The 14,129-nt window shown below is 50.1% G+C and overlaps 1 protein-coding gene across 1 annotated transcript; it reads right to left on the bottom strand.

Annotated features, from left to right (window-relative positions):
- Window positions 1–4,038: 4,038 nt before the first annotated feature.
- LOC137450653 (G-protein coupled receptor 83-like) lies at window positions 4,039–13,118 on the bottom strand. The gene is made up of 4 exons (XM_068157462.1): window positions 12,744–13,118; window positions 10,437–10,562; window positions 6,209–6,342; window positions 4,039–5,660 (listed from the first exon to the last, which is right to left on the bottom strand). Exons 1-4 carry the CDS (start codon window positions 13,116–13,118, stop codon window positions 5,036–5,038), a joined length of 1,260 nt encoding a protein of 419 aa, XP_068013563.1. The 3' UTR covers window positions 4,039–5,035.
- Between the last annotated feature and the right edge of the window lie 1,011 nt (window positions 13,119–14,129).

Here is a 14,129-nt window from a genome sequence, read left to right as displayed (position 1 = left end):
TGGTTCCTGGGGACCCTCCTGGGCTTGCACTGCAGCTATTCTTCCTAAAAGGGTTTTACACCAAGGCTGCACCAGAATGGGCTGATCTTTATTCTGCCTGAACCACCTTCTAGTACAAGCAACTGGACAAAGCACCAGGGCTGTGATGCTGTGTGGTAGCCTCTCATCATTCGGGGGCTGAATTCTTGTCATGGGTCCAGTGACTTAAAACACTTACACGCATCAGAGGCCTCTCCAGAAGGGAGTCTTGCAACCCTTCTGGAGCTGCATGAGGCTGATCAAAGCTGGTTAAATGATTTGCAGCTGCAAGTTCACTATTCTGCTGGTAAAGTTTCTTCAGAGAGAGACATAAGAAAAGGCTCTTCAGAGACTTTCTTTTGCTATAATCACCTAATGCAAGCACGCTGAACACTAAATGGTTCTTTTAACGTTGCCATAGGGTTCTCTGCATTTCTCATATTGCCTTTTTTTCAGTAGGTGTGGAGCTGGAAATTGATGTAGCAGCCTCAGTAACCAGGATATGTCCCTGAGACCTTGCTACCATGCCTTCAGCTTCTTCAGTGGCCGGGTCTTGCACCATCACACTGCAGGTGGTGTCATTGAGCAGTCCTTTTCAAACAGGACTTCATTAATGGGTTTCACAGAAGTGTGACAGAGGGGTACCAGCCTCAGTGGTGCTCCTTTCCTTTCCTGTTTGCTTGGTGTGATGTGAGGGAGAGCCCAAATGCCCTGGTGAGGAGAAAGGACCCACGGGATTGCCAAGGACCCCAATGGGAGCATTTGGGAGAAACACACAAGGAATTGAGCTGTGTGGCTGCTCATGGAAGTGCTTCTTGGAGAGTAAGAATGAAGTAAAAGTTCGAGGTGTCCACACTACTGTCTGGACTGAGGCAACCAGGCAAAGAGATGTGCTGCCAAGACCAACTGCTTAGTGCAGAGAGCTGCCACAGGAGTGAAACGGCGTTTACAGGCGGCACACGTCCGCGGCCGACTCCTCGTCAGGGTAATCATCACTCAGCTTCTCACTGAGAGCTTTTCTTACTAAAGATGTCAAAATGCAGGCAGACAGAAGTTTTGGTCATGGTTTGGAGGCTGTCAGGAGCAGTAGTTCATTATTTCTTCTTCATCCTCTTGTGAGAGGCAGCAGCTCCCTTCAAAACCAGTGGCTCAAAAACTGCAGGACCTAAACCTAAACCCAAACCTAAGCCAGACATTCTATTCTATTTTATTTGGCTATTATCAGTCTCCAAAAGCTTTGGTGGGCCAAAATCTTGTTGTATTACAACCATATAGAAATGCTAACAGAGCTCATACTAAAGCAGGAGCACCCAGCAGGAGTTTGCATGCAGTGATGTCCGAGTTTGCCAGGGTTTTATCAAACCTTTGGATAATCACCTGAAGGAAAGAATGGATTTTTATGGCAGCTCAGCATTGCTAGAATGGGAAAGTGCAGCTTGTGTGAGGATTAGCTTAGGATGTGCAGTTGGGAAGTGAACATCGCTTTTCCACCTCAGAGCACACTGTCCCTAAGGCAACCAGAACAAGGGCACACAGTCTCAAGCTGTGCCAGGGGAAGTTTAGGCTGGAGGTGAGGAGAAAGTTCTTCACAGAGAGAGTCATTTGTCATTGGAATGTGCTGCCCAGGGAGGTGATGGAGTCACCATTCCTGGAGGTGTTCAAGAGGGGATTGGATGTGGCACTTGGTGCCATGGTCTAGTCATGAGGTCTGTGGTGACAGGTTGGACTCAATGATCTTTGAGGTCTCTTCCAACCTTAGTGATACTGTGATAACTCCTGCCAGGTGAGGGACATAGAATCAGCCAGGTTGGAAGTAACCTCTAAAGCTCATCTAGTCCAACCACCCTGCAGGAAGCAGGAACAACCTCCACTAGATCAGATTGTCCAGAGCCTCACTGAGCCTCACCTTAAAGATCTCCTGTGATGGGGCCTCAACCACCTCTCTTGGCAGCGCTCAAGCAGACTCTATTTAGAATAAACCAAACCAGGTTGGAAGAGACCTTCAAGATCATCGTGTCCAACCCATCAACCAATCCAACCCACCCAAACAGCTAACCCATGGCACAAAGCACCCCATCAAGTCTCCTCCTGAACACCTCCAATGACGGCGACTCCACCACCTCCCTGGGCAGCCCATTCCAATGGGCAATCACTCTCTTCATGCCTGCCACTGTTTCACAGGCAGAGAGTGGGTCTGACCTTGCTGTACACCAAGCATCCCCCAAACACAGCCTGGAGGAAGCCAGCCCCAGCTGCTGTCCTGCTGAAAAGATGAGTGGCAAGGACAGCCCTCGTTTTGTTTGTTCCCCAGTGCTTGGCTCCAGCAGCTCTCTGGGGACATACAAACAACGTGCATTATTTCATGTCATCAAATGCTTCTGGCCTGGGCAGCAGGGCAAGGGAATGAGAAGATGTTTCATGAAATTACTTTCCTTCACCATGTTTGTGTTTGGGTCTGTGGTTTGGTTTTTGTTTTGTTGTGTTTTTGACAAGAGCCATCATGTTTATAGAAACCCTCCAGACAGCTACATTGTGGAAATGCCATTTGCAGTGTGTGAATTCCAAGTTTTCCAGACAGTAACAAACCCAGCTTAGCAATTTCAGGTTTATGCTGCTATTTACTCAGATGCCTGCCTCCGCTCTGCCAGCTCCACGCAGATCTCCGCTTCGGCTTCTTTATTAGCCTGAACAAAACAAAGGCTCGCAGGGTAAAGCCCGCAGGAGAAAGCCTGTTAAAGACATTTCTTGTAGGGGAATTGGAGAAGAAAGCTGAGCCTTGAGTGCTTGTCTTCTGAAGGGAGCTTTCTAATTAATTTCCTCCCCTGAGTGCAGAGTGGTTCCTGCAGACATGATGAGTGGTTATCACTGGGAGGGGAGCCTTCACTTCAAGCACCCGTGTGGGCACTGCCAGCGTGCTGGGAAGTGTCTCAAGCCACAGGAGGTCAAGCTGTCTGTCTGGTGTGCTTCTGACCTCTGCCCTTGCCACAAGTATTTTATGGAGAAACAAGAGCTGTGTTACTCTTATTTTTTCCTCAGCTTCCTTTTTAGATGCAAACAGACTCTCAGGTCACAGTTGACCATCTTTGTGTCTATCACAGCATCTTAACTTCCAGATTTAAACAGCCTTTCCCTGGGGTCTGCAGCTGAGTAGCACACTGCCAATCTCTGGTGGAAAAGCCAGGCTGTAACACCAGGCATTGGTGTTATTTGGCATGGGAAGCATGGAACTCCTTTTCCTGACACTGCCTTTTGAGGCTAAACCCTTTGCAATCACAAAGGCCAAGCCAGCCCTTGAATGGCCACAGTAAAGAATATTATTATTCTCTCTGATGTAGAGAAACATTTCCACAGCCACTGGTTTGACGTTGGCTACATGCTCCTACTTGATATTTCCCACTGCTGATCCCAATCCATCTCTGCAATGCCAGGGCTGGCTCCCGCCATGACCCCCCAGAGCAGCAGCTGCCATCCCCGGCTGTCCAGGCTCTGCTTGCCCACGTGCTGAGGAATCTCAGCTATCCTGTTACGTGTGCCTGGGAGCCATAGGGGGGGAAATGCCACTGGAAGCTCTCAATCACCCCTGGGAGCAGCAGAACACAAGTAGCAGGATTTGAGGTAATTGCTGTGGCACGTTATCAGATGCTCTTCTGTTGAGCAGGGCAGGCTATAAAGGCTCACACATGAACTCTCTGATCTAGCATCAATTTCTCCTACCTTGTGAGTTGGAGACCTGCAGATCTGTTCCAAACACTCAGAGTGAGCTACAGAGCAGGGTGTCCTGATCAGCAGCTGCCTGGAGGGTTGGCTCCAGGACAGACAAGACAGCTACTGCTGCCCCATGGGCTGACTCTGTGACAGACAGGCTGACATGCCAAGGAAGGGCTGCCAGTCTGACATGGAAGCCACAAAGGACACAGTTCTTGAGGGCTGGTGAAAAATTAATTCCTAGCAGTGAAAATAATTTACACTTCCCTCTAAAGAAATGCCAATTAAGAATGTTAAACCGTGCTTTCTTAGGGAATATGATGGTCTGAGACACTCTTGAGTGAAAGCCTGGAAACTGTCACAAAGCCCTGCAGAAATCAGCAGATCAGGCACCAGCTGGCCAACAGCTTTGTCTCCACACACACCCTGGCAAGGCAGCTCAGACTTCACCACCTGAGTGCTCACCCACAGTTTTTATTCTTAACCATGAAGTTGTTCCTGGAACAGGTAAAGAACTGTATTTGTGTGGCTTATTTCTGTGGACCTCCCAGCCCTTGCCTGAGTGTGCTGTTCACCCTCCCTCACACACAGAGTGAGACCCCCAGTTTGCTGGCTTACAGTGAGCCTGATCTCCCAGGGATGGAGAGCTGGTCACAGCCTATTTCCCAGCCCTGGCCTGCCAAAGGAAGGGGAGGGAAGCAGAATGGTCTCAGAAGTCCATTAGTCCCTAATGGCCTTCTCCAAAGGTACCCAGCAGGCTGTTGTCACCCAGCTGGGGGAGCTGCACTGAAGTCAACCAGCTTCACATTCTGGGACTGGTGGACATGACCACCCCAGTATCAGGCTCAAACTGGTGTCTCCACAAGTACAAGCTCCATAAAGTTATTTTGGCTGTCAACATTTCCAGTCTAATATCTCTTGTGCCTCCAAAGGGAAACATGGAATAAAGTGCAAAAATGAAACATTTCTCTGGAACCATTTCTGTTCCTTGGGTGGCTGGTGGTGGTTGGTGAGCAGGCAGGAGTGGTTTTGTCCTTGGCATAGTGGCAGGTGCACAGGTAAGAGGTGCTGACACTTCCTACCAGTTCAGTTCAGGGCCCTCACATTGGAGTCCATGTGTGGGCAGTCCATCCTTGGAAAGTTCTGAAAACCTGGCTGGACCAGGTCCTGAAAACCTCAATCTGACACTGAAGTTGGCTTGCTTCGGGCAGAAAGTTGGACTAGATGACCTCCATCAGTCCTCTCCATCTGGGCTGTGCCCAGGATTCTGTGACTGCCACCCAGACATCTGCCTGGCCATCGGACAAAGGGTTCAGCTTTCTGCCACGATTGGCTGAACACCAGAGATGTCTGTCTTTGCAGAGTTCCTCTGGGAGGATGCCCTTGCCTTCTGGCAGGCACTGCCTCGTTTGTAGTGGCAGTTCTCAGCCCAGGCGTGCCTGAAGGGCGGGGAGATGGACTGCAGAGGGTGGCTCTGGGCTGCGCTCCTCCGCCAGCACACACACACCAAGGACTTCAGCTCGGATCTGAAGCTCTCATTCAGCCAGCAGTAGATGAAGGGGTTGTAGCAAGTACTGCTCATGGCAAACCAGTGAAAAGCAAAGTACAGAGCGTTGCTGCTGTGGATGGCCCTGCAGGAGATCAACACCACATAGCAGTTCAGGGGGAACCAGCAGACAGCAAACACAACCACCACAACCATCAGCATCTTCAGCGTCATCTTCTTTTTCCGCTGATGGGCATAGTACTGCTCCATCGTCAGGTCCCCGATGGCATTTCTCAGCCAGAGCTTCTTGGCCACTGTGGTGTATGTGATGGAGATGACAAGCAAGGGCAGGACATACAAGAGAACAAAAGTAGTCAAGTCCAAATACTTCCAGAAGAGATCAGCAGGAGGGGGGAAGCTGGGGAGGCAGACCATCCGTATCGTCCTGTTTCTGGAGATCAGAGAGAGAACTGTCAGTTCCACACAGCACCTGAAGGACAAACCCCTCAGACTCTCTTACAAGGTTCAGTGAAGGTACAGATAGCAGAACTCATTCAATAGCGTGGACCAGTGCCACAGTCACTGGAATAATTTGCTTTAGCTTTGACCTTAGGCCCCAGTGAAGATGTTTGAAACATCCCCAGGAAAAGGTAGTGGGGGGAGGGGAGGAAAAGTAATCCCTACCGATGCCTCTAATGCTCTCTAATGACAAAGATCACCTCTCCTCTGTGCCTGCCTCAGATTACAGGCTGAATCTGAGCCCAAATCAAGTAACAAGCCTGAAAGCCATTCCCTTGATTTCCATTGTGCTTTCACAAGAAGCACGCTGCCTACTCAGAGGAGGAAGTGTCTCTGCTTCACCCCACTCACTCTTCTCTAATGCCACAGTTGGAGAGGTGTGGGCCTTAGGGCCTGTGGGGGGCTTTGATTCAGCTGCATGGGTCATATATTAGAAAAACCCAAAACAACAATATAAAGAGCTCCATGCAAATGTCTTACCCAATGTAAAACTTTGTCAAGGTCTGATAGATGGCATGAGGCAGTGAGAAGCAGCTGGCCATGACCCAGATGATAATGACGCAGATCCCTCCTTTCACCATGGACATGCGTGGCTTGAGCGGGTGCATGATGACCTGCAGAGAATAACCAGCCCTGAGGATCTACAGTGTCTTCATCTGATCAAACCAAGCCATGAGCTTTAGAGAAGAAGGAACACGTTGTTTTTTTTGCTTTATCCATGCCCAGGAGTGAGCACTGCTGACTGACTGCTGAGTAAGAAGAGAAGAGTGCCTGTGCTCTGCAGGACGCTGAGGAACGCCCAGCATGGACATCACGTGTGGCACAAGTTGAAAGCCAGGAGGCTGTTCTGGCTTGGACTACAGGGAGTGCAAAACACCTCCAAAAGACAATTACACAGTCTCCAGCACTGATGGCAGCCAAGGGAATCTCAACATCTGGTGGCCTTGCAAGGTAGAGTGACAAGATACTATAGAGAGAGAGTGATTGCCCATTGGAATGGGCTGCCTGGGGAGGTGGTGGAGTCACCATCACTGGAGGTGTTCAGGAGGAGACTTGATGGGGTGCTTGGTGCCATGGGTTAGTTGATTAGGTGGGTTGGATTGGTTGATAGGTTGGACACGATCTTGGAGGTCTCTTCCAACCTGGTTTATTCTATTCTATTGTTTATTCTAAGATGCTTGACTGTAATCCTTAGCCAGCCCAGCACTGACAGACTTGAAGGCTGCTCTCTGTTATGGTCACAGCTCACCCCATGCAGTGGTGGCTAAGCAGGGTGCACTTCATGTGTGTTTGCTGCTAAGGAGGGCTGCTCTGAAAGGGTTACTGAAGCATGAATTTTGCTGGGAAACAGGGACCCTAGCAGCATCATTCTGCCTATCTGCATAAAATGAACCATCAAGAGAATTAAGCAGCAGAAACATCAGTTTGTGTTTATTGTCACACATGTTGGCCAGGGGCAATCTCTGTGACAGGCTTTCTCAGGAATCAGCTGGGGGCCTAAGTCTGTTGTTTTCCACCACTTCCATAGCAATGAGAGGAAACACCACCCCCAAGGGTTGGTACTGTCCAACATAGGCTGGACTTGATAATCTCTGAGGTCTTTTCCAACCGGATTGATTCTAGGATTCTATTTCTGTGATTCTATGAAACCAGCTTAACTTCCCCTTCATCCTCTCAAAGCATCTACACCATCCTCCACCCTGCCTAAACAGCTCCTGCTCCACCACCACCATTTTTGCAGCCATACCAGAGCCAGGGGCAAGGCTCTCAATCAGCCAAGATACCACTCAGAGGAGCTCAGCCCTGGTAAGGAGACTCAGCCAGCACCCGTGAAGGATAGTGGAGGAGTCATCAATGCTGGAGGAGTCATCAATATTGGAGGAGTCATCAATATTGAAGTAGTTTCCCTAGCTAGCCGGGGGGCCACCAGGCCCCCCGGCCTTTGTTGTCACCACCACCATCACCCAGTGTGCACCAGGGGCACTCACCTGAGATCAGAGGAGGATCCTCCAGCCCAGAAGGGCTCAGCTTAGGGCTGCTGCCCTTCCTGGAGGGAATTAAATAGGGGAGTGGGTGGGGGAGGGCAAAATAGCCACACCTGGGGTGGGAGGAGACTCCAATAGAGCCCAGGTGCTCTGGGTTTGAGGGCAAATAGGGAGAAAATAGGGTGGGTGGGGTGGAAAGGGGGCAGGTATGGTGGGAAAGGAGAGGTGGTGGTGAAAGGAGGGGATTTTAAAGTCACTTTATTTTCCATACATCTTCCATGATGCACAGCTGCAGTCCCTGGTTGGCTTTGCCTCCATGCAAAAAGAACAAAGCCATCAGTGCTTCATAAAACCAAGCACCATGGTGGCTGTGGCAATGAAACCTTTCCATAATCATCATCTTGCTTGGTGGGAAAATCTGTGCTTTGCAGATCAAAATAGCAAATTTGAACAACAACAACAACAACAAAAGTTCTCCAAGAGTGAATTTTGTCCCTGGATGCCAGCAGACAACACCAGGATGCTGAAGGGACTGCAGCACTGCCCTGTGAGGAGAGGCTGAGGGCCCTGGGGCTGTTCAGTCTGGAGAGGAGAGGACTGAGAGGGGATTTAATCAATGTTTATAAATATTTGAGGGCTGGGGGTCAGGAGGCAGGGGACAGGCTCTGCTCAGCTGCACCCTGGGATAGAAGAAGGGGCGAGGGATATAAACTCCAGCACAAGAGGTTCCACCTCAACATGAGGAGGAACTTCTTCACTGTGAGGGTCACAGAGCACTGGAACAGGCTGCCCAGGGAGGTTGTGGAGTCTCCTGCTCTGGAGACTTTCAAGACCCTTCTAGATGCATTCCTGTGTGACCTGTGCTGGATTCTATGGTCCTGCTCTGGAAGGGGGGTTTGGACTCGATGACCTTCAAAGGTGCCTTCCATCCCCTAACATCCTGTGATCCTATGATCCTATATCTGACAGCATCTCAGTCACTCCTTGAGCCTCACCTTGCAGCTCAAAGCACTGCAGCAGCTCTGCACCCCTCCAGTGTGAAAAGGCAGGAAGGAGAGACTCATGCTACAGGACTTTGGAGAGCATCAGGGTTGAAAAAAGCCAGGAGTTGTGCAAGTATTAAGTGTTACTGCTGGCTCAGTGCCCTGAGCAGAGAAACATGCTCAGTGTCACCTATCAGCTGGACTTTGGTGGTTAGATATCTGCTGAGCTACATGCACCATAGATGATTAGGCAATGAAACAGTAATTAAAAATAGACCTATCATGTCATCCAATCCCTTGGCTGATGAAGCCTTGGGTATTTTGCACATCTCTTTTCTGCTTTCATTACAAATATCTACTTAATCAAGCTTCCACAGCTCCCCTGGAGCATCTATCTGCTCTGGTACCCCTCAGGACCAGAGGGCAAGTGTTGATTTCTCTTTGCTTGGTGACATCTTACTGCTATTTTTATCTCCTTGGGCCATACTACCTAGCTGCAGTGCTGAGGAACCTACTCCACTCAATTTAAAGGTAGATATTGTGGTTGCCCTTATTGAAACAAACATGTCTTGATACCAAGCCTTGCCTTGCAATCAACCCACAATCTCCTGATTCAAATGAATGCTTTGCTTTCAGGAGCTGAAATGGAGAGTCTGCCAAACTTTGTATGGTAGAAGGGACAGAAATGAATGATCCACATCAGTCAGTGTCAAGGCCCAGCTTGACAGGGCACTGAGCCATCTCACTCAGACTGTATTCTTACCCTGAAAGGTTGGACTAGATGATCCTTGAGGTCCCTTTCACCCTGGTATTCTGTGAATCTATGACTCTATCTCCTGGCAGTCACTGTAATATTCTGACACCAGATGGAGCACATCCCAGATAGCCAAAGTGGAGTCGGTTACTGCTTTGAGCTTCATCTAGCCTTGTCATTTATCAGGTGAAAATGCTTTTCAGTAACATCCATTTCAGTGACTCCAGCACTGCTAGAAATAAAGCAGTTTGCCTGAGAGCACCTTGCAGGATCTGCTCTCCCAGTACACAGCATTTATCAGCTTGAGCAAAGGCTACAAACTGTGTTGCACTCCAAGGAAACCCTGGGCTTTGCATTCATTGCCTGACCTGTCAGGGCTTTTTTTTTTTCTGGGTGGTATGTTTGAAAAAGTATTGGGGCAAGGGGGAGAGAAGGGAGTTTCTCACCTCAAACTGAACATGCTAAGAACATGCTAGCATAGTTCTCTACTTCTTTCAGTCCTGTGCACCCCAAAATAAGAGGGCAAGCCTAAAATCTGTAAGACTTTTCATAACTGCGTGCTGAGAGACTGCTCTGGCTTGCTGGCATTTGAACTTCAGAATGTGTGCCCATCATGCTTTCAGGGTTGCACTCCACAGAATGGCTGAGGTAGGCAGGACCCCTGGAGATCATCTATTTCAACACCCTGTGCAAAGCAGAGTCAGCCACAGCAGGCTGCCCACGACAATTCCTGGCTGGGTCTTGAACATCTCCAAGGATGGAGACTCCACAACCTCTCTGAGCAGCCTGTTCCAGTGCCTGGTCATCCTCACTGTAAAAAGAAGCATAGGTGGGGGTTTTATTGTCCACTCCCACACCACCCGGATTCCTCCCCTCTATTCCTTGATTGCCAAGACAAAAGAGGTTTCCAGGTGCTGGGATGTGAAGAGGAGCTGTATTTAACACCTCCTTTTCTCTCAAAGACAAGGGTGATGTGTATCCCATACCTGATGCCGATCCAGAGCGATGGCAGCAAGGGTCAGCACGGACACGTGAACGGAGCAGTACTGAACAAACCTGCTTATGTGACACATCAGCTTCCCAAAAACCCAGGTGCTGCTTACAAACCGCACCTGAGGAACAGGCAAAGCTGGAGTTAGGAGTGTGCACTACCTGCAGAGCAGCCAACAGGCTTCCCAACAGCACAGCAAAGAGGAAATGCTTTGAGACGTTTTCCTTTTGCCTCGCAGGTGCACTTCACTCAGCTTTTCTGGGCAAGCAGAGGCTTTGAAGCAGAGGTGAGATTTATTACACACACAAAACCACCAAAAGAACCTTCTTGAATAGTGCTCTGTGCATGCTGTGTTTGCATGTGCATGTGTACAAGTACACGTGTTAGATGCAATATGACCTTTCTGCAAGGCACTAAGAGATCTCGGTTCCACTCCCTGGTGAGGCTCTGAGGGCAAACCAGCCAGCTTGCCTCTTTAAAAACCTGCCACAGGTTCGAATTTGTAGGTGCTGAAAGTTGCACGTGTTCAAAAGAGAGTGAGATAAATGCATGGGAGAAAAGAATCCCCGAGGGCGCTGAAAGAATGAGGTAGTAAGTCTGAGCTGGGACCACCTGCCTGCGGAGAGCCCTGCTCCACCCCTGCCTGCCCACCCTGTGTCTCCCTGGGCTCTGCAGCCAGCAGCCACGCTCAGGAGCAGGACACAGAGCTGGGGTTTCACAGCTGGCAGGGGTTTCTTGCACACTGCCCTCCTCTCACCACATTTGTGTGAGCTGCATCAACAGCAATCTCAGAGGTGTCAATTGAGTTACTCAAACAGGGAGGAAAACTTCACCCTGCAGCTGAAAAGCACCTCACAGTCGCCAGGCTGGGCTGCACTCACCAGTCTGAGCTCTGCAGGTAATGGAGCCTTCTCATGGACCTGGGCACAGCTCTGGGGGGGAGCAGGGGAGCTCAAACCCTCCCTGAGCCCTCAGTGGCATTTCCCAGGAGTTCCCAGAGGGATGTCACTTAACCGTGGCTTCCCTGCAGGGGAAATAATTCCAAACAACGGCTGTCGTCCCTGGTTGTTCCTGACTGCTCAGTATTCATTCCAAACTAATGGAACTCGCTCTAGAAACAGATTAAGCTCATTTGAAATACAGCACATTTGCCACAGAACATCTGTCCACACAGAAAATTAGTCAAGGCTAGCTAATCTCTTTTCAATTAATCTAATTATTTGCCCTACAGAGACAACTCCAGCGCTAACGATGCTGCCACTGAGGCTGTAGCCGTGTGCTGGTTCTTTGAAGCTGATGCAAAGCTCTTTCCTAAGGGTGATTACCGTTCTTTCAATTGCCGGTGCCTGAAGTGTGACTGCTGCTGCGTGCACACACAGGAGGGCACTGTCCCTCCCCTGAACAGATTCCAGCATGCAAATCCTAGCGGAGATTCCAGCAGAGAAACCCCACCAAAGAAAAGAGGATCCATTTAAGAAAACGTGGATTTCAGCTGACAGTTTGGGAACTGCTTTTGGGAGGCAGAGGAAGCCTGCGGACAGCGCTGGGCAAGGGCTGAGGCAGGAGGATCCAGGAGGATTTCAAACCTTCAGAAGGCTGTGCCAAACGCAGGTATGGAGAGTCCCTCTTACAGGTTGTGTGTGGATGGTGGTGGTGGGGCAGGGAAATGGATCCATTTAATTCTCCTCACCTTTTATATGTCTGATATTACTTAGCAACTGAAAATAAACCAAGCACATCAGCCCCAGGAAGCAGAGTTTATAGTGCCTGGGTCCAAGATGTGCCTAGCTGACACAGCTCAGCACAGACCTCACTGTTCCCCCTGCTGTCCCAAGGACTGATCTCGTTTGCATAACCTCCGTAAGAAATTTGCATTCAGTTAGACTTTCTGGCACCAAACTTGTCCCTGCTTTCCTCCCCATCCAGAGACAAGAAGGGATTCAACACCACTGCCTTGCCACTGTCCTGGAAGAGGGAAGAAAGCCCAGGAGGAGCTTCTTGACAGGATGCAGGTGGGGGCTCTGGTGCTGCCATTGAGTCCTGCCCACAGGCAAGGGGGTGTTGGGGACAGGAGTGCAATGAGACCTGCTCGTGGTCAAGAGGAGCATGGTGAGCCCTGGCTGTGGGTGATAGGGTGTTAGGGAGATGGGGCACTGCTGCACCTTGTCTGGGAAGGAAATGAAGGGGGAGGGGGCAAAAAGAAACCTTCCCTTCCCCCTGCTCCTGGCCCGTTTGATGCATGTGTACAGAGCTGACAGGCACACACAGACACCAGCACAGCACAGACAAGCCCGATGCTCACCAGCGTGAAGGGGGTGTTCAGGATGGTGATCATCACGTCAGCCACAGCCAAGTTGACGATGAAGAGGCTGGTGGCAGAGTGCATCCTCTTGTTCTTGATCACCACGTGGCACACCAGGATGTTGCCAAAGAGCGAGATGCAGATGATCACAGAGTAGGCAACGATCAGCAGCGCCTTCACCGTCCGGCTCTGCGACTCCCCCTCGTACCTGGTCCCACTGCCAAAGTCCCCCAGATCCTCCAGGTCCAAATCACTGTGGAAGAAGGATTGGTTAGGGAAGCCATACAAGGCAGAGAAGAAGTTGGTCGTGTTGTGATTCTCTGCTCTCCAGAAGGGCTTGGAGATGTACTGCAAAGGGAACCACGTGTTCCTCATGGCTGGGGAAGCTGAGCTCCAGCGCTGCCTGTGTCCCTGGGCAGGCTGCACGCTCCTCTCTGCCCTGCCCCCTGGCAGCTCAGGTGCTGAAGTCAGAGGCTGCAGGAGGGAACACACACGCCTGCCTTTTAAAAATCTGCCCTGTGGTTGCAAACAACATAAGAGAGTTGAAAAATGAGTCCTTCTTCCTGTGCTGATTACATCTGAGCTTTGCTCCAGGGAGTCTCCAGCTGCTGTCCTTTCTCAGTCCCACGTGTTCTATGCAGAAAAGCTGATTCTGATGCTGAAGTACCAGAGATCCCCAAACACTTTCTCTCTGCTCCTAGGAAGAAATCCTAGTGAATATTTCTTTCTGGGCTCTGTTCTGCTTCTCTCCCACAACTTCCCCTCAGCAATCTGCTTTACTGGGTTTCCACACAGTCCTCCATCCGCCAGGTCTCTGTTTCCCAAGAGTTCTCAGAGCTTGCCAGAATCAGAAAAGCAAGGGCTGCTTTTCCCTTTTCTTTCCATCCTCAAAGTATCTCTGAGCTATACACTGAGGCAGCTTTGCTCTGAGGCTGAGTGGTCCCTGCTTTGCCTGTGATATATAGAGCCTGCAGATGACACCGCGTCGCTGAGAGCCAATAGCACATCTCTGCCTGCTGTACCCTGAGGTGTATCACAACCCCACACAGACTGGGAGAGGCTGACAAGTGCAGACCTCACAGAGCAGCAAAACACAGACAGTGGGATGTGCTCTCCTCCTCCTCCTCCTCCTTCTCCCTGGGTACCCAGCACAACTACAGGGTGTGAAGCATCCTTACTAATTTGTAGCCTCTTTCTCCCTACTCCAGAGTTTTAGCAGGCAAAGAGCATCCAAGGGTTTCTGCCTCCAGAAAGCTCCCAGTTTTTGTGCCTCCTTGCCCTTCCTGTGGCACAAAGGACTGTAAAAAGTGAAATGCAACCTGAAAGCAAAACTGGAAGTTTCAGAGTGCTGCTGGGTGTTCAGGGAGATCTGTCACATCTCAGCCT

Source organism: Melanerpes formicivorus, unplaced genomic scaffold (genome assembly GCF_026170545.1).
Source record: "Melanerpes formicivorus ecotype bairdi unplaced genomic scaffold, bMelFor1.0.p_v2 SCAF_37, whole genome shotgun sequence".
NCBI classification, from domain to species: Eukaryota; Metazoa; Chordata; class Aves; order Piciformes; family Picidae; genus Melanerpes; species Melanerpes formicivorus.
The sequence above is the reverse complement of the archived record's forward strand: the minus strand, read 5'-3'. Positions and strand labels throughout refer to the sequence as shown.

What these genes read in the sequence shown, in the direction of transcription:
- LOC137450653 (XM_068157462.1), bottom strand. Translation starts at nt 13,118, where the DNA reads ATGAGGAACACGTGGTTCCCTTTGCAGTACATCTCCAAGCCCTTCTGG. An exon ending in TCGCTCTGGATCGGCATCAG is followed by an intron (nt 6,343 to 10,436) that starts GTATGGGATACA and finishes TATTCTCTGCAG; the next exon opens with GTCATCATGCACCCGCTCAA. An exon ending in TTGACAAAGTTTTACATTGG is followed by an intron (nt 5,661 to 6,208) that starts GTAAGACATTTG and finishes TCTGATCTCCAG; the next exon opens with AAACAGGACGATACGGATGG.